The sequence below is a fragment of the Prosopis cineraria genome, unplaced genomic scaffold (genome assembly GCF_029017545.1).
Source record: "Prosopis cineraria cultivar Desert tree isolate PC_DT_omini unplaced genomic scaffold, ASM2901754v1 PC13, whole genome shotgun sequence".
NCBI classification, from domain to species: Eukaryota; Viridiplantae; Streptophyta; class Magnoliopsida; order Fabales; family Fabaceae; genus Prosopis; species Prosopis cineraria.
Genome location: NW_026555344.1, coordinates 5,109,896 through 5,133,949, shown reverse-complemented (window position 1 = coordinate 5,133,949; position 24,054 = coordinate 5,109,896). Strand labels below are relative to the sequence as shown.

The following is a 24,054-nucleotide window of genomic DNA, read 5'->3' as shown; positions in this document are numbered from 1 at the left end:
CACCTAAATAATAACTCATTGGGGCCTTTTTTATATAATTCATCTCCAATTATAATGAAGTGTTGAGCGTGCATCCTCATTCTGTAAGGATATCTTTGGTTGGGATCTTGTAGATAAATTTTAAAATCATCTTGCCAATCCTGAGCGTCACTTTGTAGATACGAGGTATTACGATGCTGATATAGGCCCCTTCACATTTCAAAGGGCACAAGAGGATCCAAACATAGTCCTTTCGTGTAAAACAATAACGAACGCTATAGTGCCTTTAGCATCACAGAGGCACGAGCCCCTCATAGAACTGGTAAAAGACTGAGTCAGACAAAAGAAAAGCCATAGTAGCTGCAGCCATTCAAAAGCTATGGTTGCACAACATATAAGAGAGACTGGAAAACTACAAACCTGAAATTGTCAAAGGCCACCTAATGATGTCCGATCCAGGTGAATTCTTCAGCATTTTTAAGTTTCAGGAGCTCAGAAAACTCTTTTATCTTCCCTGCTAGATTCGAGATAAAACGCCTGAGATAATTGACTTGACCTAAGAACCTTTAAAACTCTATCTTATTCCTTAGGGCCTTTGCTTCCAGAATAGCCCATGCTTTGTTCCGATCTACTTCAATCCCCTTTTTGTGGACTAGGAATCTAAGGAAATTGCTTGCAGTTACACTAAAAGCACACTTAAGTGGATTTAATTTAAAGCTTACTTCCCTCATTTGGAGGAAACTCATCCTCAAATGTTCAATATGATCATGTGCCTTCTTAGATTTAATTATTATATCATCTATGTACACTTTCAAATATTTTCCTATCATATCATAGAAGATGGCATTCATAGCCCGCTGATAGGTGGCCCCAGCATTTTTCAGATCGAATAGCATGACTATCCATTCGAATATCCTAATAGAGTCGAGCACCTAAAAGTAATTTTTTGACTGTTTTCTTTCACCATAAATACATAGAACATCAGACCTTTATACCCACATGCGCGCCGCACACATATTAAAGGTGTAAAGTTAATTAAGGGAAAACGTGTTTATGTAATATTAATAAATTATTTCATCTTTTTACAGCAAATGCATATCTGCTCTTCCCGCAGATTGGCCATTAGTAACATCATGAACTACTTTATTATAGCCATGTATTGTTCACCCTTTTCTAAAAATCACATCAGTTTCGAAACCTGATAGTAAAAATAGAACATTAAACCCATTATATATATATATATATATATATATAGAGTAGATATTTTAAGTTGTGAAGTTGAGGATATAAACGTGGGCGGCCAAGTCTTGTAGATAATATATTATATATAATATTAATCAATAATGTCATCCTTACAGCAAAAGTATATCTACTGTTCCAGCAGATTGACCATTCATCAATAAGACATAAATTTTGCTTCCAAAAATAGAAGCAAAAAAGAAAGCATATTAGTAGCTAGCTAGACAGCTAGTTTTTTGAATTCGTTTTTAACTAAATATTTATAAAAAAGACTGCCTACTAATATTTGTGTGTGTGTTTGTAGGTTAGGCTTAGTATCCAAATCCAAGAGTCTTCTTCCAATATGCTTTCTGTTAATAAAGTTAATTTAAGGATGACATGGAACCACACTTGGTTGTTCCGTTCACTGTCTCTGATCATTAAGCATATCATTTTAGCTCATTATCTTCCTAACTAATTAACACCTACTCTATTCGAATCTAGCTGATAGTTCTAGCATCTCTCTCTCTCTCTCTCTATATATATATATATATATATGTCAAGTTTACAGTTTTCCATGAATTTATACGTGTGATATGGCATCGTACAGTACTTATTGTTCTTTAATTTTCACAAATATAAAGTTCAAAAGACATGCTTTTTGTCCAAAATGAAAATATATATAGAATAAATTAATTTTTTTCTTATTAATTAGCTTAGATTATTTTGGGGGAGGGGAATTTATAAATGAGGTTGATATATATCTTTTTTTTTTTGGCCAATATATATCTTGTTTTCACACAATCAATTAAAATGATATTATTTGGGTGAGAAAGAAGAAAAAAGTTGTAAAAGCCATTATATGCACGGTGCATTACTGAATTTCCAAAATACTGATTTTTAGAGAATTATTAAGATGTGTTCAAACACGCCATTATATCTCAGCTAGAAAATTCGGGGCAATTTTTGTTGGATTATTTAGCTTTCCACGTGTTACTTTTGCAAGAAATAGATCCAAAAACATTAAAAAAATTGGAGAAATAGAGTACAATTAGCTGAAAGATATATTTTAATTTAAAACTTTAAGCCTCAAATTTATGTGCCAATCCTATTTATTTTATATTAATTATTAATTAAGTGTAACTTTATCTAATATGAGAGACTTTCTACATCATATTAACTTAACTTATACTTGGACAACTTAATAATTTTTTTCTCAAGTATGAGTTCAGAAACTTTTCATATTAAAGACACCCCAAACACCAAGTCTTTATTTTAAAGCTATCCTAATTTTACAGGTTTAAAATGATGTGATGCACACAAGTTTATGCTACAATCAAAGCCAATTCCATTTTAAATCTCAAACATATATATAACAATGAGCTTTTAGATCTTAGGTGAAATTAGATTATGATACCACTTGTTAAAATGAAAGAGAGACCGCTTAAAAACGAGAGAAGAGAAATAAATAAGAATAGCAAAAGGACATCAAATTTTAACTCAAAATTCTTCAAGGCTCTAACTTTATGGTGGATATACTTAATTATATGCAACCATATTTTTATGTTTTTTTTAATGGCCTATGAATGCATGAACGTAGGAAATAATAAAATTATTATATATAGGAGATAGAGATTATATGCTATACTCTAGTTTTCAAAATTTTATTCCTGATATAGCCCTTCTCCATAAGAAAAATTAAAAAAACACTCACCCACGCAACCTGAGATCTTTTTCAAGTGAGGAAAATGGCGATGTCGTTGAAATAACCTGTCATTGACAATGTACTCTAGTTCATAGAATTCTTTTAATTGGATCAAAATTATTTGTCCTTCATCAATACTCTATTATTTATGAAGCCAATCTCATTCCAATAGATGAGTATTTTTTTCTTTTAATGGGTAACGATAACTTATATTATTTAATTAATGATATTTTTGTGAATGTGAAACATCTTAAAATGACATTTTTTTTTTTTGTTTTTGATGAGCTAGAGGGAGAGTGCGCGTGTGCGTGAACGCGATCTGAGATTATAAGATGAGAGATAAAACCAAAGTTGTTCGTCTTAATTGGGGTCATGTAGCGTGAAAATATATATAGTGATGATTGAAGTACAGTGAAAATGAGAATTGATTAAATTGAAATTGAAGGCCTTTTTTTTCTACTTTAACATAATTAGCTTGGTGTACGGATTGAAACCCACAAAACAGGCTTCACTGCTTGGGTGAATGAGTTCTTGAGTAATGATGATTAATGATTCTTATTCTTTCTAGACAAACAAGGTATCATAGACAAGGGACATGATAATGTACTACTTGTTCCAAACCCATGATATTTTTATTAGCATCTTCAATTTATATAGACATAACTAGTAATAGTACACAGATATCTTTGACATCAAGAAAAATAAATTAAATTGGAAGCGTGTTGTATGTGTGACGTGTCACCCAACTTTCTGGAGTTATTAGCATCACAAAGAGGGCGAACACAATATTCAATGAACTTAGCAAATTGTAAGTCATTTTTTAAGAGACAGAGACAGGAAATGCATTGTAGAGTATTAATTAATATGAAAAGATAATGATATTATAATAATGTTTTGGTGAATAAATAACCGTTTTAAAAACAAAAAGTCAATCACGTGAATCATCATTCGAATACATGAGCTGGGTTTCATAGTCAAAATGTGTGTTGATGGCTTTGCGTGCATTTGCATATATACGAGTGAGAAAACCTCTGTAGTACACATTGGCAGTCAAATTTAATGAGAGAGAGAGAGAGAGACATCTTTTCATGTATAAAAGACAGACAATTCAACGGGTTTTCGATTCACAATGATTCGAAATAGAATATGTAATCATTCTTTACAATGTCATTAATAACCTCAACAAAAAAATTGTTATGCTATATGCATGCCATCATCTCTCTCCCTAGCCAATCAATTAATCTCATCTTCTCCAAATATTAACTTTTCTCATTCATTGCGAGATTTATTATCCTGCGGTGAACTTGCATCCACTTGGGCGCGCGCGCGCGCACACACACACACACACGCACACGCACACGCACACACATATATCACTTGCAGTACACAAAATATAATACCCCATAATTTTTAAATTATAAAATACTTTTAATTTAAAATCACACATATTAATAAAACATATTTAATATAATTTATAATTTTACTTTATCACAATAAAAATGTAAAATTTTAAAACTGGTATTCATTTAATATTACATTTATGAAAAAATATTAAAGAAAAAATATTATTTTTTACAAAATATCTTATATTTTGATACATCAAATGTCCCCAAAAAGTGTCGAGATGAAGGTGGTGCATCGAAGATGCAATCATACAAATATTAATATATTATCGATTTCTGTAATTCTATTAATCAGCTATTTTATCAAAATAAAAAAACTTTAAATATAGTTAACTTTATCTTAAAATTTAATATTTTCACCTCTAATCTTAATGAGGGCAAAAAAATTATTTTTTAATAATTTTTTTAGTATTTAATAAAAGTAAAAAAATTAAAGATGAATATAAAAAAATAGGGAAGTACCCTATAAGTAGGACCAAAATTAATCTTCTCTCCTTACCTTATGAATAAAATCAAAATAGTATTATATTAACATACTTTACTAGAATTAAGAAAAAACTCATTAGCTTTTTTCTATTGATAAGTTTACATCTTTTCCCTTATTAAGTATATATACTTAATAATATACTTTTTCTCACCAACATTTAATGAGAATAAAAAGGAAAATTTAATTTGTCTTAAAAAGTCAATGACATGCTAGGTCGGATCACATACACAACATAATGCATTAGATACAATCAAAACTCCACAATTATGGGTGATTGAGCACGAGTAGTTCTAGGAAGAGTGGCATCCTAGATATTTCTCAATCTCATGTGTTGCACCCTTTTGTGAAAAACTAACTAAAATTAGCATGAGTGTTAGGGACTCTAATCACTTAATTAGCAAATAATTGTGGTTATATATGTATATAACAACTTAATTGAAAAAAATATGCCATTTACTTTTAATATTGATGAAGTCTATTTCTTATACTTACCAAAAAAAAGGTCAATAAGATATCTCATAAATAAGAAAAAAATATTTTTTATGAGAGTAGAAAGTAACATGCAATAGGAGAGTAGCATGAAATAGGGTTAATTAAGTTAAATATGTGAATGAATATTTTAATATTATGGGATTGATTTGATCTAAAAAGCTTATATAAGCTTTTAGCTAAGAGTTACATAAAATGGTGGCACAGGGGAAATTAAAGATGCTGCCGGGACAACGATCGAGAAGAATCTAATTGCCGGCCACTTTGTGTACCCTCGCGGCACTATGCGTTTCATTTCATGAATTTATTTATATGCCACCAAAAGTCTCATTCTCTATATATATCCTGTTCTGGGATTCCCTCTAAAGCACAGACTGAATAATCAACACCAGACACGTCTAATCAGTTCCTTGGGATCGCCGATCATCATCTTCTGCATCATCCCTCTTAGCTAGCTAGTCTCCAAAAAATGCAACACATTTTGATCTTTTTTCTCTGTCTCTTCTTTCACTTCCTATCAAAATTATACTTCTCATCAGATCAGCTAAACTCTCTCTCTCTATATATATGTATTGGTTCTTGATTAGTGGCTAATGATACTTGTTAATCTTTCATTAAACTTAATAAGGATGTATATATATAATAATCACTTTTGGTAATACTGGTCATGATTGGGTAATTAAAAGCCATGCATTGAACATTCTCTACATATGATGATTGGCGATCAGCCTGTCTTCCAAAGGCTTGCTCTCATAACATTCTCATCAGAAGTGATTAAATCAGTATACAGTAATATTCATTTCACTTTTTATCATTTATTGTGCTCAATTAGCCAGCATATTCGTTTACTCTTTATGCATGATATCACTTTATCTTCAAATTGATTCCTTCAAATTGATTTTCGATCCAACTTTCGCTAACAGAATCAAATTTGCCTTTAAGATATTCCATCAGCTCTTCAAACAAGGCAACCAAGCAATCCAGCATGGAATCCATTGTAATTTGTAAAATATTCAAAACTGCGAGATAAAGTTTTCTCTAATGTTGTTGATCTATAATATCAACTTCCTTTATCATGTATTAATTAACACTAAGTGAATGTTACTCCTTCCTTCCGGTTCTATGCATAAGTTACTTTAAATTATTGATGTTATCTGAAAAAAAAAAAACATTTTCAATTTACTCTTATTAAATGTACTCTCTTCATTTATTATTAGACACTTTTAACTAATTTACACCCCAAAGAAGTTAGTTAACATGATTTAAGATATCGCATTCTTTCCATGCATGTTCACCTTTATTTAATTGGATAAAACCTCCTTAATTACACCCCACTTAAATTTTTTTTGGAAAATCTATATTAATTACATCTTTAAAGACCAAAATGCATTACGTTTCTTGACATGATATTTTAGAAAAAGTGTCTTATGATACTGAAAAGAAAGAGCATCATTTTTTAAAAACACACTTTTTTTCTTGTATAAATCTTTTTACTCTATTCATAAAAAATTGTCAGGAAGTAATTAACTGTTCATCTTTTTTTGCAAAATGATTTATTAAAAGCTGGACTATGTATAATTTTTTTAAAAAAAATGATCGACATATAAAACTGGAGGGGTTAGTATTATTTGTCAGATACAGTTAAAAATGTCAAAAGAAAGTTAATTGATGAAGCATAGTGTGAGTGTCAGTGTATGTTGTATAATAAAAATTCAAACGTGAAGGTGATGTAAAAATTGTTGCTTGAGGAAGAAAAAGAGGAGGAGGAGAAGGAGAAGAGCTTGATGAGGAATGCTTACAGAAGAAGGAAGAGGGTATAGGGTAAGGGTAGCGTCCAAACAGGACTCGCCATTAATTGAAGCACATGCAACATTTAATAAGGGATTGGCATCTTTAGCTTTCCTTTGTTTTGTTTTTGTTTTTTTTTTTAGTTGAGCCATCAAAACCACTCTTGTTATCGGATTCTTTCCCCTTTTTTTGTTCTATTCAAGTACTTTCATTATTCACATTTTCACATATCAACATATGACTCTTGTGTAATTCTTTTGTCCTCTCCTCTTTCGAGACTGGTTTTTTGGTATAGGTCATTTTCAGTCAAACTGTTTCTTCTTCTCTCTTCTTTTCTTTCCCTTCACTCCACTTTAATTCCCATTATTTTCTTTCAGTGAGTACAAATTAATGCGCATCCTCCTACGACCAAAACCTAAAACAACAAAACAACAATACCTTAGCTTCTACCTTACCTAAGCTCATGTTCAAGTCACATATTATATATCATTTCTCAAATTAAATGTTATAAATTCATTTGTTTATGCTATTATTCCTGTAAACTGTCGTATTGATTTCTTAGAAATGCTAAGAGCTGATACAACAGATCTAGTACTCTCGTACACACTCATATAATATAGAGATCATATTAGCAACACACAATATTAAGCTTGAAGAAGAGAAATCATATATTGAACTACTCACGCGTGATAACTAGATAACTTTTACTGATGAAAAATATTCCAAGTGCTAGATTTAGTGAAGATGATTAATTAGCTAGCTAGGTAGCCTAGAAATTCCAAACCAGTGCACTTTATTTCGTGTACACATAATTTGCTTTATTTAATTAATTACTTGCTCGCAGTAGCATCACCAACTTGAGTCTATTTTATTCCAGCTGGATGGATGATGCAGGTAAGAAAAGTAGGATATGGATTTATTTTTGAACCCAAAAGGACAAGAAATGGCAAGTCCTATCATAATTAATTGGCATTAGACATAAAAAGGTGAAAAATGAACCGACTTAAATTCGAATTATCGATAGAGTCAATCAATAATTGGCATCAATGTATGGCATATGAGGACCACACTGGTCTTATCTGTATGGCCAACGCAGATAATGGAATATATAAGCATCACACACACACACACACACACACACGTTATATATATGGGTGTTGTGCAGTGTAAAAAGCAAAGAAACAAAACCAGAGAGGGTCCACAGAAAAAGGGAAATCTCAGAGAGAGAGAGAACATGGGGACAGGGTTATTCTTCCTTCTATTCAGGGCAACACCCCCATGAGAGCAAGTTTGAAAACTTACTCCAACTTGAAGCAAATTAATTAAAGCTATAAGCCCAAGCCCTCTCTCTCTCTCTCTCTCTATACACTTTTTTCTCTTCGCTTTCTATATCTGATATCTCTCAGAGTAGCTTGAGGATGGGAGAGAATCTTCCATCTATTCACACATTCACAAAAAATTTTCAACTTTTGGTGGCATCCTGATTTCTTGCCTTTGTTAGCGCATTTTCCCACGTGGGAACTCTGTCCACAGACCCAGCCCCAATCCCAATAACTAGTGACCTAAGCCAGGTTTGGATAAATCAGAATTAATGTATATACATATGTCCTTATATGTTTACTTGCATTGTCTCTTGTCTTCAATTAATTTGGCTTCTTTACTTGTATGTTGAGTATGCCTTAAAATACTTCCTAAAGACATATGACTGGCATGTCCATTTTTAATTAATATGGTTTATTTATCTGGCTTTTTGTATGTTGAGTGTGCTTAAAATCTCTAGGACTAATTTGGTTTATGGGATAGGAAACACAGTGGGATGAAAAAAAAATAAAAAAAGACTTTATATGCAACATGTCATATATACAATATATGTTCCTTGACAAAAATTAATAATATAAAGAAATGGTTGTTACTGAATAATTATCGGGATATGATCCATATATAGATATTCATATCTCATTTATCATGCCATGAAAAATTATTACCTTTCCATCATGCTGACCAAACAGAGGCTTTAAGTCATGCATGATATGTTTAAATAGCTAAATTTCTAATTTATTAGGTTTGTTTATCTTATTTGTTATTGAACTTCCTTGGAAATCTCTCAGGGTTATCATATTACAACACAATCGTATGCTTTAATTTCTTTTATTAAATATGATAATAATGTGATATGGCTTTTGTTACTGCCATTGTATAGCATGAAAAGGATATATCCTAAAATGTCTCACTTCACCTAATGGTTGTCCTTCTCATCTGGCTAACCTTATGAAATATATGCATTATTTAAGGGTATACTAAATAAATTCCAATAATAATTAAATAAATAATAAAATAAAACAATTTATCTAACATTGTAAATGAATTTTTTTTAAAAAAAAAGCATTCAATAATAGAGGGGGAAATGAAGTATATATATTAAGTTGGAATTAGACACTAAAAATGGGCTGGGATCATATGTAAGTTATTGGCAAGAAATAAATGATGTATGGAAGATCAAATTTAGTTAAATAGTTGGGGTAAATATGCTAAATCCATTAAAAAAAAATGATATCTTGCAACAACCTCATTATAATGAACGTACGTAGGCCATGCAGTAGAAACAAGTCAAAGTTTAACGGATTGTAGAAACTGTCCAAAGCCTTATCAGAAAATGGCCAGCCTTCCGAAACTGACCCACGAACTATTTCATCGTTTAGTCTATTTAGAAACTGAAAAATATTTAAACCCTTTGTTTGTGTTGATATATTATATTCAACAAATGAGTGATGCACAAATAGTTAAAGGATATTGATGAGGCTCAACATTACTGTGGTCCTCTCTCATGGACATCTCTGGACCATAGTAGAGATCCTGCATGATTACATATATTATCATTTCCTTCATGTGGACCACATATGGTTTGCTATTAATTATTCTTTCTTTCCTATATGGGAAAAAGAAATGCCTAATAATAAAGCTTTACTTATTTCTAATCTTGAATTGAACTTTCCAGCAACTTTCTCTTTTTGCTGATATTTGCCGCAGATTTATTTTTGATTTCCTCCTTTAATAAGAACTGACTCAGTAGTCAGTAACACCACTATGCAAATATTTGATGTTTTTAAAACCCAAGCGGGTAGCTTTAGTTGCAATGTAATTTTCACTTAAACTTCATCGCTTTGACGTAACCACTCTAAAATTATGAAGTAGTACATGCATTTTCTCTGATGTTGATCAGTTGCATTGCATTCCTAAGCAGTGAAAGAATGCTTTCAAGGCAATGAAAAAACTTGTTTTTAACACATTAAGGTTCAAACTTCAAAGCAATTTTCGCCCATTCAGCAATAGAACTTCTGCAGATTATGTATATGTCACCAGTGATGATAACATTTCCATGCCACTCACTAATCAACATTAATATTTTTACATAGAATCAACACTAGATGATACTGTAAATTCATTGTTTCTTTGGATTTAGGTGCAATCATTTAAGGATTTTTTACACTTGCACAGTATGAGTTGATGCTAGTTAATGAACAATAAATTATCTCCAGCCCAAACTGTTGTAGTTCAGTTTTCAATGAATAGTTGTCTTACATGGATTTGATCTTCAATAGTTTGAGTTCTTCAATAGTTTCAATGAAGGACATTTCTCATCTACAACTCAGCCCATATATTCAATGCTTGAGTCCCTGAATAGGACAAACATGTGTATATCCATTAATTAAATGAAAGAAAACGCCAGACTGGAAGCAATGTGCCATGTCATGCAAAACCCAGTTTTGATATATCTCTACACTGCTAATTAAAATCAGCCTCTATCTGCAAACTTGTACACTCATTCAACTCACTATGTGTCAATGTGACAATGGACAACAAGATGTTGGACTAATTAGAAATAGACACATCAGACTTATATCCCATTTTCAGGGAGACAATCCTTAGGTAAAGTTGTTAGATGATTATAACCAAGTTCTCCAATAAAAACTAAACATGTGAAAGAATTTTTCGAAAGTTTCAATCATATTGTGTTGAACTGTAGAAGACTTTCACCTGTTATGTTTTTATTCAAAAACTTGATAACAAATACTTTAATTTTTTTTTTCTTTTAACCCAAGTTTTTCTCCATGAAAACCTTTCATCTCCTGGAGTATCTTCTCTGATAGCTTGCCCTTTGAGGCGTTGCATAACAGTCTCTCCAAAAATTAACTGAAGGATCACAACCAGAAGTGCTTCTGGCATCTCCAATCAGAGAGGAACACTTGCATGTTTTCTGTTTTGCCTTAGTTGACTCAGTGAAATTCATGAAGCTCGGTTTAGGAACGCTCTTTTCCTCGGGTGATGTGCATGAAGCTGATAGAGGGCTCTCATCATACATGCATTCCGAACTTATAGCAGAAGACGACGACAATGATGATGGAGCTGATAGGCTGGTTACAGGAGGTTTTAGTGAAACCCTGGTTGTAACAGCATTCTTTCTTGCTCTGGGGAGAAGAAAGTTATCACTTTTCCTTGACAATGGAGTCCTGTCCGGAGAATCAAAGTATCTCTCTGACTTCAACCTGTTTTCCCATGGCTTGGTTGCCATCCACCGCTCTAACAAGCTCCTACTGTCAAGATTGTCATGCTTGAGTGGAGACATTGGCTTGAGAATCTTGAGTTTGGGCTAGCACTCATTTTGGATTGCTGAAAACAAGAAACAGTAAGATTTTTTTCTCTAATTTTACATCATTAATTAATTCCTTGAGAACAAGTTTTTCAAGTGTCATGATTCTACAAAAAAACCCTATCACAAAACACTTAAGAACTACTAGAAAATGTTGATCAATGTACATGCATGTACATTGGTAATCAAATGCAGGTGCGCAGGTCATCCATGTTCATTACTCAAATGTATATCATCAATGAAGCAGCAAAAGGAAAATTGAGTTAGAACTTAAAATAAATTCAATAATGTTCTAGACATAGGGGATGAATTATGCACTACGACTACGACTCCAGGCACTAAACCACAAAAGAAAGCATTAGATTGTATACCACACTTCTAGAATATGCTCTGGCATCAATCCAACAACCATATCAGTAAATCTTCTGAACATCTAAAGTTCTGATTACCTGTGTAGAGAGAGAGTATGCCATTGCTCTCTCCCTTTTGATGGCTGCTTCTTGTCTGATTTGTAGCTTTGCTTTGACTTCATCAACACTTCCTGGAATGTCACACCATCCTCTCTGACAGTTTCATTGTACAGACAGTTCCATGTTAAAACATCATCAAGAGTACATATATGTCGCATGATGAATTATGAAAGCAAATTGCGAAATGTAGTTTGTAATACATACCTCAGCTTGCTTAAGAGCATTACCTTGAGTGTGTTTCCTGTCTGGAGACAAGCTCACACTCCTTGCTTTCACGCGGGCCTGAACTCTGACGAGAGCCTGCATGCACCTCAGAGTTACTGCTGCTTGCTTCCTCACTTGCCTCCCACGAAATATAGCTTGAATCCTCACCACTGCCCTTAAGGCCCTTAATGCTCGTCTTGCCTGCAAATCCAATACAAGTATGAAACCACCACATGGGAAGGAAAAAATAACAATGGAAAAGATGAAACCATGATAAACGTGTGTTTAATGTACTAATATTTCACGCTCGGTCACATCCAGGCACTGCAGAAGTAAAAACCACAAAATATGATCCAATTTATCATAATCAATTAGTTAACATGTTTGTTAATCAAATTCTGAAACAAGGGGGCAAAAAATCATTGGCTATCTCCCTAGTAAATTTACAGAGCTATAGCATTTAAAAAGGGATAATATCAGTGAGGATTGATGCAGTTTTAAGAGCTCTAATCTAAATTGCATTCCTCTAGAATGGAAGCTTAATGATATAACTATTGCAATTAGCTGATCTAGCTAAACTCAAATAAAAGGGAAAGAAGCGTACTCCCCATAATTTTCTCAGTAGATATCAAATTCACTCGCTCGGGAAAAACTTACCTCTCACATATTGAAGTTTCACTATGATTGAATTCATTTCAGATTAGAGAAACAGAAGTACTAGTCCACATAGTATTGTGTCTTCAGCAAAAGGTTAGGAGATATATTGAACTCGGAATATGCTACTAGAACTAATCTCCAACTTCGTGTGATCTCATAGACTAACATTTCTCACGGTTGGGCTGGAATGTGAAATCTTAGGCCCCAAGAATGATACAAGCATAATTCTAGAGTACAGGCTTAGAATAACGCAGAGTATAAACAATTTGCATTTGAATATGAGACTACATACCAAGAATCCTCGAAACAGGGCCTGAATACGAATGGCAGCCCATTCCTGCTTGATCAACAAGAAACCTTTGGGTGGAGCCCGGACCACAGCAGCCACGGCGGCAGTAAATGCATCTTTCGACACAGTGTCCGACTTGTCTGACACTACCTCGTTTCTCTTCTTCGTCATGCCTCTCGTGGATGATCCCATCCCTTCAGCAGTATTCCTCCATAGCCTCCATTTCTTCTTGCTCTTCTCAGAACCTGTCTTTTCCTGAGGGAAAAAACAGCAACAGAAAGATATTAAATAACATCATAAACCATATTGCAACGTTTAATAAGCAAAGTTACTTACTCGATCATTTGGGGAGGACTTTTTCGAAGAAATGAGTGATTTCAACCACTTTCCGGAACCTCCCATTGGAGAAATCGGAAATTAACTCCTTTTCGCAGAGCAGAAGAGCAGATCAAGGTATTATGCAAAATTGTGGGTTTCCTAGGTTAGGTTTTTGTTATCACGAGGTTCAGTGGTCTGCTTCTTCTGCTGCCTTAATTAAGGCATTAGGCAAATAATGAAAGTTATAGAGAGAGGGGGGGGGGAGCAGAGTTTTGAAATTTGAAACTTGTGACGCAAAGAGAATAAATGACACAGAACATAACGGATACAAATTGACTTTTTCTTTTTCTTTTTCCTGCTCTGGTGTTGACAAGTCATAAATACGACCGTCGCAAACAGCAACCAAACGACGCCGTTTCTGAAGAAATAACGCGGGCCGTGCTTTCCATTGAGGGCACAAGTTTTTTGGAAGAGAAACTTTACAATTTTTTTCTCCCCATTTTTCTCTATTTCTCTCATTTCAATTATTTATATTATTTTTAATTTTAAAAAATTTATTTAATAAAATAATATAAATGGTTAAGATGAGAAAAACAAAGAGAAGTGAAGAGACTCTTGGTCCCAATTTTTTAATGATATTTTTTTTAACCTTACGAATTATTTTGTAAAAGGCCAGTTTTTGGTTGAACCAACAGAACAACATAGGCCAAGAAGACAAAAACCTCCTCAATAAAAGCCCATAATGTATATTAATACTGATACACTAACATTTCTGGTGAATCAAAGAGAATGTCAGTAATAAATCACATTATTTATGACTTGTAAATATTATAGTTGTTGACTTGTTGTAAATAAAGACATTCAAATAAATTAGTTAACCCAGTAAGCGCTATCCCGCTCCGACGATCAAGTTGGTTTATTATTTGAAAAAATTTTAATAAACACCCTTTGATCATAGTTAATAAAAAAAGAAAACCTTAAAAATTCTGAAATTTCACTGCAATTTAAAAGTACTACAAGGAAATTAAAAGGCTGAGAGAAATGATAAAATTAATCATCTCCACAAAACATACCCGAAGAATGTAAACACAATTTGTTCATTTTCTTATTGTCTATTTGTTTATTATCCTATTGTATATTGTTTGTCCATTATTTTTAATTGAATTAATTTCAAGTGTTATCGTCAAACTAATTCAAGTTATTTGTTTCCCCACATAATATTATTCATTACTGTATATTAAATTGTCCATTGCTTTATTATCTGTTATTTATCTATTACTTTCAATTGATATTATTCCAAATGTTATCATCTTAAAAACATTAGTTGTCCGTTTATTTACATACTATTATTCATTATCCTACATTAAGTTTTCATTGCCATGCTATTTATTGTTCGTCCATTACTTTTAGTTGATTTCATTCTAAGTGTTGTTATTATGCTATTATGAGCTATTCATTTTTCTACACATAATTATTTATTACCCTACATTAAGTTATTCATTGCCCTTATTGTTTGTTATTTATCCATTACTTTCAATTAATTTTATTTCAAATGTTGTTATCATGCTAACATTAATTGTTCGTTTTTTTATATACTATTATTCATTATCATAATTAAGTTTTTTATTGTCCTGCCAGCTATTGTTTATCCATTACAAATGTCCAAAAGCAAGGGAAAAAGTTGATTATTAACTAAATTAATGAATAAACAATAGATAGCAAGGCAATGAACAACTTAATATAAGATAATAAATAATAGTACATGCATGAAAATATACAACTTAAAGTAACGGACAAACAACTATCTTTCAGTTGGGATAGGTAGGTAATTTTCTTAGCATTTTAATTTTACTACAGTACCCTTAGATTGTTGTGAAATTTTAAAATTTATGGAGTTCTCTTTTTTATTAAATATAATCAAGGGGTCTTTATTGAATTTTTTTCTTATTATTTTGTTCTATGAAGTTGATTTAAAATCAATCCTTTAATTTTCATACAAGTTTATCATCAATCAAGTCATTAATTTTAAATTTTTTTCCCTTTTCTCCATTTTTTTGCTTTAATAGATCTCAAGTTGTGGTTTTTCAAATACATCCACAAAATAATTAAGAGTTTCTTTCTTCCTTTTTCTTTTTAAAACAAAATTTGACTCTAATTCAAAAGACAAACCATAGCCCATTGTAGGTTAATATTAGGGGGGCGCTTGGGCCAGGTTAGGAATCATCTTTATCTTGTGCCTAGCTTGATGTACAATTTGGACCAACTCGATACCTAAATGTTCAAGCTAAATTTGACTTGACAAATTTTTTTTTTAAAATAAATGTTATTTTTAAAATTATTATTATCATTTATAATTTTTTTATGAAATTAATATTAGAATAAAAATAATTATTTTTAAAATTACATTTGATCAACTGTCAATTATTTTTAAATGATATTAAGTTAACAATAAATTTTAAATTTTGAAAAAGATTAAAAAAATTGTAATGATAAGGAATGTTCAAAAAATCATAAAAAAATATAGAAAATGACAATTCTCAACAAAAAATAGTACTTTAAAATAAATATTTTTTACAAAAATATTGAAGGGGAAAAAATGCAATATGTTCGGGTCGGGTTGAGCAAGGGAAGATGCTGAAACTTGACCCTCACTTAATGTACGGCCCAATGGCTCAGAAAATGCCCGAGCTGACTGTCTTTCAAGCAACGTGCACATCCCTTATCAGGGATGAGGCAATGAGATTGTGATATATTAAATTTTCAACCCTATAACTTTTAGTTTTGTTGAGGCTTTTGCAATGAAAATAATATATAGTGTGTATGAATAATAATCTTGGAGTAATTAAATTTGAAATTGCGACACATCTCAATTTTGGGGTAAAATACAATTTAAAAACTTCATTTTAAGAATAATTAAATAGATAAATTCCAAATCATCTAAAATAACTTTTTTATTATATTAGTAAATTTTGGGCTACAAATACTTCCGACGCCTCCCGACTCCCACCCCATTTCTTGCCTTATTTACACGTTCCGAGAATATATAATCAATTGCCTAAAGAGTTTAGTTCCCATTTTTATTGCATTAATTTTTTTTTCTTCGGCCAAGTTTTTGAATTTACTAATGCAGTAAAAAAAATGAAGAAAAAGGAAGGAATGAGAGAGATGGGTGGATTTTCTTTGTTCTTAATTCATGTGTCTGGCTTATTGTCACTAAGATCTCACCACTTAATGATCATGATGAAGATTGAAGAATATATAGAGCTGTACAAGGTAAATTACTGTAACATTGTGTCAAGAGTCCGAGTCAAATGAATAGGAGTTTGGACTCCAAGTCAAATATTCAATGCCTCACTTTTTTAAGAATTTTGGTCAATCTTAAGTTTTAAACCATCGCATCCTCCTATGCATTTAACCTTGTTCTCTCTATAACCAAACCATATCTTGACTTAGAAATTCCACAACCAATATCAAATGCCCCGCCTCATCACTCTTACCAATCAAAGCATTCTATTCTATTTTCAAAACTATCAACCGTAGATTTGTCGCTTTTTGAATGACATCTTGGATATTGGTTAGAAAAAAAAGGGAAAAATTATTTTGATAATTTGATGTTCAATATTCTTATCTAAATATGTCAACCTTCAAAATTTGCATTAGATTTTGACTAGTTCAAGTTTGTAGACTTTGCATTAGATTTTGACAGTTTCAAGTTCATAGTCTTTATGTGTGGAATAAATTTAGATCAAAATGATATACTATTTATCCTCAATACCTCAAGAAAGATTACTTTTTACTCAAATCAATCGGTATCCAATGTATTTGAATGATATCATAAAAATGACGAAAATTTGAACTTCTTATGTCATGGCCAAAGAAAACTCCTTAATTAGTGGGTTGAAGACATCATGCTAGCTTATTTATGTCCAAATTATCTGTATGTTGAGCATGCTGATGTGGGTCGGAATCATCGCTTGGCAAATTTAATTTTGCAGAAAGAGAAAAAAATGTCACAGGTGGAAAGTTAAATTGAAAAGAAAAGGAAAAGGAAAAGGAAAAAAAAAAATACTATATCATTAGCATTATTTGAATTACAAGAATGGGATCTTGACCGGACCCCAAAAAACTATTGGGTAACATCCGAAGGAGAGAGGGAGAATATTATTCAGCAAATGATAGTAAATGACAAAAAGATTAGGCCAAGAGAAATTAACCAAAGAAAGAAAAAATGTGAAGTTAAAAAAAAAAAAATAACAACAACAACAACAACAAATATTGGGTTAGCTTCTACTTTGTGTCCCTTTGTCCTCCTCCAAACTCAAGTAAATAAATGGTCCAAACATAAAAAGTTGGGGTGACCAATGAGTGCCTATACACCTAACCCCGTCAAAACATTGAACCATGATAATAACCTCACTCATTCACAGGCCCAAGGGTACTAATTAATATCATTATTAATTTATTTGATGAGAGAGAGAGAGAGAGACCTAATGAGGGTATCGTCAATGTTATTTTTTTTTTCTTTTTATTGATTTGAAAGAGTGTCATCATCATTAAAGCCCTGTTTGGTTTAGGGGAGAGGGGAGGGGACATCTTTCAAATTGGGAGGGACGTTTTGGAGAAGAGAGTGGGAAAGATTTTTAAAATCCCCCCCCCTTCACGTCCATCCAAACACTACCTAAGTGGGGTAGGAGGTTGAGGAAGACTCAGATGAACAAGTCTGGGCGATAAGAGGAATTGAGAAGAAGGTCTTGGAGAGGGAATAGGCAGCTTCATGAAATTAGGGTTAGAGTGATGATGACTATGAGTGAGTCTGGGAGAGAGATTTAGCTGTTGAAGGGCTTGAACTCGGAGGTTTGTTGGGTAATCTCTGACACAACCAATACGAGGACCAGCTCCAGTGGTCCATTTGCTGCTGCTTGACATAGACCTGTCAGCGATTTTTTGTTGAGAAGAAGATGAAGAAGAAGAAGATTCCACGGCCACCTTGGTTGTGGTGGTGGTCCCGTGGTGGTGGTGACCCACCACTTCTGCTGTGCTAATGGCTGCCTCGCTGGGACCCACATTAGCTTCCGCCGTAGACAGGCATTGCTGGCCCAGATGCTTGTCATCTACTGGTTCAGGAGGAGGCACGTCTTCATCTACAGCATATGTCTGCAAAAACCCATTTCAAAAAGAGTTATCGCTTGGAGTTGCAGGTCAAAATTTGGAAGAGGGTTGATCAGGATGGCCCTACTTGGGAAATTTGGAAAGAAAAAGATCCACGTCAGTTTATGAGCCTTTTATATAAATAAAAATAGCAGCTGTTCTGTTTTAATTCATCATATATACATTTTAACAAGGTTTAAATATTAAAAAAACAAGTATGCATGGTTTCTCCAAGATATTTTTAAATTATCTATCCTTCCCTATGATTGGTCGGCTAAATGCCTAAATCCAATGCTTAATATAGTTTCTATGACTATACCTTTTTGGACAGGGTTCAGATGAATATGTTACTATCCAAATACTATGAAGGCGTCGTACGGAAAAAGGCAGCTTGATCAGATTCTGGTTTTTTACCTTTACATTTGTCAAGTCCACATTGTGCTCTTGCAAGAAGCCAAGAAATTCCTTGAAGTTCTTCTTGGTTGGGCAGTAATGACCGCTATAGGGCCATATAGCCTGATCAACAACATAGGCAAATGAACTGACATCAATATATTGATTTTTTCCTCAATTATCAAGATTAATTATTTCTTGTAAAATTTTAAAATTACCCTCATTAAAAGTCATTAGTTTGAGGAATTTATTTATTTAATCAAGAATTAATACAACGTGGAAAAAATTAATGCCTCAGAAAAAGCATGTTACATTAAGAAACATGTAGGAAGTCCTTATAACAAAGGTTCGGAAGCAGTGTATCTACTGGTTATCTACATATGCGCGTATGTGAAGTGTGAAGCAAGATTATTGAGTCTCACATGAAGAACACCATGGAGGGCAACCAGTCTTCCAGAAGCAATGGTGGCGCCTCCAGCAAGGAAGCTAGAGTGTTGAAATTGGCCTTTCTTCTTCTCGCCAATGTACAGAGTTCTGGACGTACTTAGGACAAAAATCCACTTGGATCCCTCATGAGTGTGTACAAGTTGTTGGCTTTGTGTATAAACAAGCCTCCCACACTTCAAACTCACTTCATATGCCTTTCTCTCTTTCTGCAATAACAATTATTCAAACCAACCGACTTAGCTGCTTTTTTGACAAAAGTTTGAAATCGAAAATCTGATCATCATCCATTAAATTAATAGGAATGCCAATTATATAATTGATATATGGCAAAATCAAAGCAACACAAAGGAGAAAGAAAAAATGAAACTTGAAGTCCAAACGATCTGTATACTGTGTATGTGAGGTGAGAAGAGACTTACAGGTCCCAGGTACTTTATGCACTGCTTTATTAATTTGCTTCTTGGGCACTCCTCCAGATTTACTTCTTTCCCATCTCCAACATCCAACCTGAAATACAAACCAAATTACAGACTACAGATCAGAAAAGGAAATAAAAATCAGAGTTTTCAAAGAAAAAAGACTCAAGTTTTATCAATTTTAATCTTAGTGACTCGAATTATTGTTCAAATTGATAAATAGTAATTTTATTCATTTTACATCTAAAAGAATCTGTGCAGGAGAAATTCGAGGTCAAACCAAATTTGTATATATGATATGCTGCGTGTGTATATTAAAATAAAATATAAATTTTAAAATTTTCATCGGTAGGCGATTAAATGTTCGCTGACGTATGTAATCTTAGAATACATCAATTCAATGTAAATATAAGGCAAGTGCTATTATTTACAAGCCATGATCTATGTGATCTATTCCTTAAATTCAACGAATTCACCTAGTTGTGTGTATATGTACAATCACGTGAATGTGTGTATGTTTAAGTTTACCATCTAAACTTTGGTTATATTAGACTTAATACTTGATTATGTCATAGAGATGAATTTTTTAAAACAAATGAATTATAAATAGTGTGTTACTATCTTATAAAAAACATTTATATATTATGGTTATGTGAAAGAATTGTCGTAGGAAAGCTTGTGTTGCCGAAATTTACCAGTAGAAAAAAGGTTGAGAGCTCTGGCTATGAAACCAGACATCATAGTAGATGTGAAGGTTGTGGCCATATCGATGACGAGGATCAATCTGCATATAATAACACCAAGAAAAGTCTTAGCCCTTGATCCATCCCTATGAAGAAATTTTAGCAAACGTGAGCTTAAGAATCAGATAATGGTCAACATATCCCCTCATTTGAATTAACTTACAGCTTCAAGCCAGTGCCTTAGCGCTAATTTCTGGGCCATCTCATCTTTGGACAAACCTTTTCCCACCTACCAAACAGAAAAAAAAAAAAAAAAAAATTCATAGGCGTTCGACCGGATTCAAAAAGAAATTCTGGACTCTTAAGAAGAAAATGAAAACTTGGAATTTGTCTCTCCCAATAGTCTTAGTCAAAGATCTAACCAGAAAGCTAGATGATATGTAGTTTAAGTTTAATTATGTTTGAGGCAACGAAAAAATATGGCTTAAAGAACATATGCATTATTTTGAATGACGTCAAAAAGACATTCCAGTCTCGGCAACTTAGTCAAAGTCGAAAAAAAAAAAATTGTAACTTTAGTTCCAACATGAAAAGAGATACCTTAGCAGCCATGGTCCTTGCTCTCGCCCATTTTGAAAGAGCTGGTTCTGATTTATCAGAGTCAAAATATGATACAGAGCATCGGTTCAGTGTTACAAAGTCTATAGCTTTCCACCTGCAAGAGTTTAATAAAAATTATACCCACTTAGTATTTCAATCATGAACTTGAAGTAGTTAATGCTACAGCATGAAATTATAATGAGCATATAAAACGATACGCGCTTGTCTCTAAGATTTGTTCATTACTGATAAATTTTCAAATTCTTCGAATCAAATTTATTATCCAATGAACGCTCCACATTAATGCTGACAGAGTTGACCAGCAACTCATGTCCCTGGATATCATTTTTTGTCAAGTTGGTCGACGTGGATTGGCCCCAACAACACATCACGTATTTAACAATCATAACATTTTTCAAAGAAAATCAGAGAAAGATGCATAAGTTTGGTATAGAGCTAACATACCAGAGTTCCTCACAAACAACTGCACAATCTGCTAGATTCCTTCGTGTCCTATAACTCCTGTAAACTTTCTGCACCTTAATTGCAGCTACCTCAAGCTCTCCAATGGACTTCGGAGAGAACCATGTTGTTTCTGGTTTTGCTAGCAGGACTGTGGAGTTTTGTTTGTTGAACAAGTACGTGTCCTCGAGTTTTTCCTCCAAATGGGAATTCTGAGGGATTAGATATTTGAATGAGAACGTGGTTTGGAGCTTCAGATTCGCTGCCTTCCTTTTATTTGGACATGTAGATTCTTTGGCAATAACTTCATCAAGCTTATCAGGTTTATAGAAATCGCTGCAACTTCGCTTCTTGCAACTGCTTGTTCTCAGTGTGATCTCTCCTTCCTTGGACTCGAAGTCCATTGGTCTGATAGCCACTGTTTCCATTCCTCTGCAAAAAAGAAAGAAACACATCAGTTTAGAATTCTCTTCAGTGGTGAAAATTCAAGACAAAGACCATTCCCCGTTGATTATTAGCTTTGACCATTTAATGGCGGACTTAACATTCTTATATACAAATGCAGGTTGCAGAACATTCAAATCACGTGCAAGCAATTCTGAGAACAGAGACATCATTTTAAAATTTGGGTCTTTGTATCTGAATTCTGATTCTGATAAAATACCGCAACGTCTCAAAATTACAAACAGAACGAAAGGTAATAAACTACTTCATCAGGGACACACATGAAGGTTGCAAGACAAGTTGAGCCTTCTTTTTTCTATCTGATGTCTGATAAACTTAAGTGCAGACAGAACAGAGGCGTATAAGTAGACACCTACACTACACTGCAACTACAAGGCTCTAGAGGTAGGGACTAAGGAGACATGAACTAAAGCTTAGCTAAGGAAAAGCTGAAGAAACAGGGGATTGAGAAAGAGATGTGAGGTCACTCACCTTGTGTGGTAGAAGAAAGAACCTGAGTACGCTCCCAAATGGGAAGCTAGCGTGCACCTTTTATAGAGGAAAAGGACTGGAAAATCATGAAACGTATATATATGGAAGTTTACTGAATGTAATTCTTGGAACACGTAGAAGACAAAAAGTGCAGAAAATCGAGTCCTCCTCTTGGAAACCCGTTTTGGTTTGAAATAATTGTGAATTGGGTTATGTTGAATAGAAAATTAGGAACTGGGAGACTCGCAGAAGCCACGAGGGTTTTGAATTGAATTCAGTTGAAGAGTTCAAATTGGGGCATGAACATGTATACACACACACATGTATACATACGTGCGCGGGCGCGCATTGATGGTTATGTTATGTTCCTTTCTTGAGGAATGAGAAATAGGTAACGCGGTAAAGCGGAACTGCCGAAGAAAGAGAAAGAGTCGAAAGAAAAATTTGGCTCGCTGCGTACTATTCGCCGATTTTTCACAAGCATTTAAAGGTATGAAGGAGACTAATAATGACGACGGTAAGTGTGAGAGATCTGAGATCTACAATTTGAGCACGTACCACTTCTCATCTATCAACTGGAGCGTCCTGCTCCCCTGACCAAAGTTTCAGTTTTGAGAATAATTTATGAATAACAAATGAATTTTAACATTCCAAATATAACATAGGTCGCATAATTGAATACTCCCCAGATGGCTCTATCAACAATTAAAAGACTGTTTCTTGCGATAGACTCATTCGAAATAATCAAGGTAGATGGATCAAAGGCTTTATTAAATTTTTTGGTTACCATCCCAACACAGCAACTAAAGTCATGGGCATTCTTGAAGGACTCAATATTAGTTGAGCAGAAAAGTTTAACAGAGTCAATGTCTACTCTGATTCTACTAAAGCAATTATGCTCATACGCAATGAGTTTTCTAATATTCATTTGCTTTTTGCAACTATTAATAAAACTAGAGATCTTCTTATGCATGATTGGCCAATCAGTTTTGATCATGTTTTCAGAGAGGCTAACAAATGTGTAGATTGGATGACCCACCAAGCCTTTCCCAACAACTCAATTATTTAAATTTTTGATAGTCCATCTTTTGGTTGTAGAAACTTTTCGTACACTGATATGACTTAATTTGTTTATTTGCATGGTTTTTTCATGGCCTTTTATTAAAAAAAATATGAAATCCAAAACTATCATTTTAGAAAAAGTTATAATACTCTCATGCTATATTTAGATACATCTATATATATATATATATTTGGATTTGAGCTAAATTTATTGTTTGGGTAATTAAAAATGTATGGATTTGGATTTGATCC

The 24,054-nt window shown here is 33.2% G+C and overlaps 2 protein-coding genes across 2 annotated transcripts; both read right to left on the bottom strand.

The window, feature by feature from the left end:
• Positions 1-10,707: 10,707 nt before the first annotated feature.
• LOC129291653 (protein IQ-DOMAIN 8-like) lies at positions 10,708-13,884 on the bottom strand. The gene is given in 6 exon segments (XM_054929133.1): positions 10,708-11,699; positions 11,702-11,737; positions 12,167-12,280; positions 12,392-12,592; positions 13,341-13,592; positions 13,674-13,884. Coding segments are annotated over 6 exon segments (1,179 nt in total). The 5' UTR covers positions 13,740-13,884; the 3' UTR covers positions 10,708-11,189.
• Positions 13,885-18,329: 4,445 nt separating this feature from the next.
• LOC129290948 (IQ domain-containing protein IQM1-like) lies at positions 18,330-23,072 on the bottom strand. The gene is made up of 9 exons (XM_054928010.1): positions 22,741-23,072; positions 21,808-22,236; positions 21,343-21,457; positions 20,966-21,031; positions 20,755-20,843; positions 20,063-20,150; positions 19,619-19,849; positions 19,218-19,319; positions 18,330-18,809 (listed from the first exon to the last, which is right to left on the bottom strand). Exons 2-9 carry the CDS (start codon positions 22,230-22,232, stop codon positions 18,330-18,332), a joined length of 1,596 nt encoding a protein of 531 aa, XP_054783985.1. The 5' UTR covers positions 22,233-22,236; positions 22,741-23,072.
• Positions 23,073-24,054: the final 982 nt, after the last annotated feature.

Excerpts from the sequence above, each read along its gene's own strand:
- LOC129290948 (XM_054928010.1), bottom strand. The coding sequence starts at position 22,232 with ATGGAAACAGTGGCTATCAGACCAATGGACTTCGAGTCCAAGGAAGGA. Across the intron at positions 20,844-20,965 it reads TAAGGCACTGGCTTGAAGCT|ATTGATCCTCGTCATCGATA; the intron begins GTAAGTTAATTC and ends TATTATATGCAG. Across the intron at positions 18,810-19,217 it reads TGGACTTGACAAATGTAAAG|ACATATGCTGTAGATGAAGA; the intron begins GTAAAAAACCAG and ends GGGTTTTTGCAG.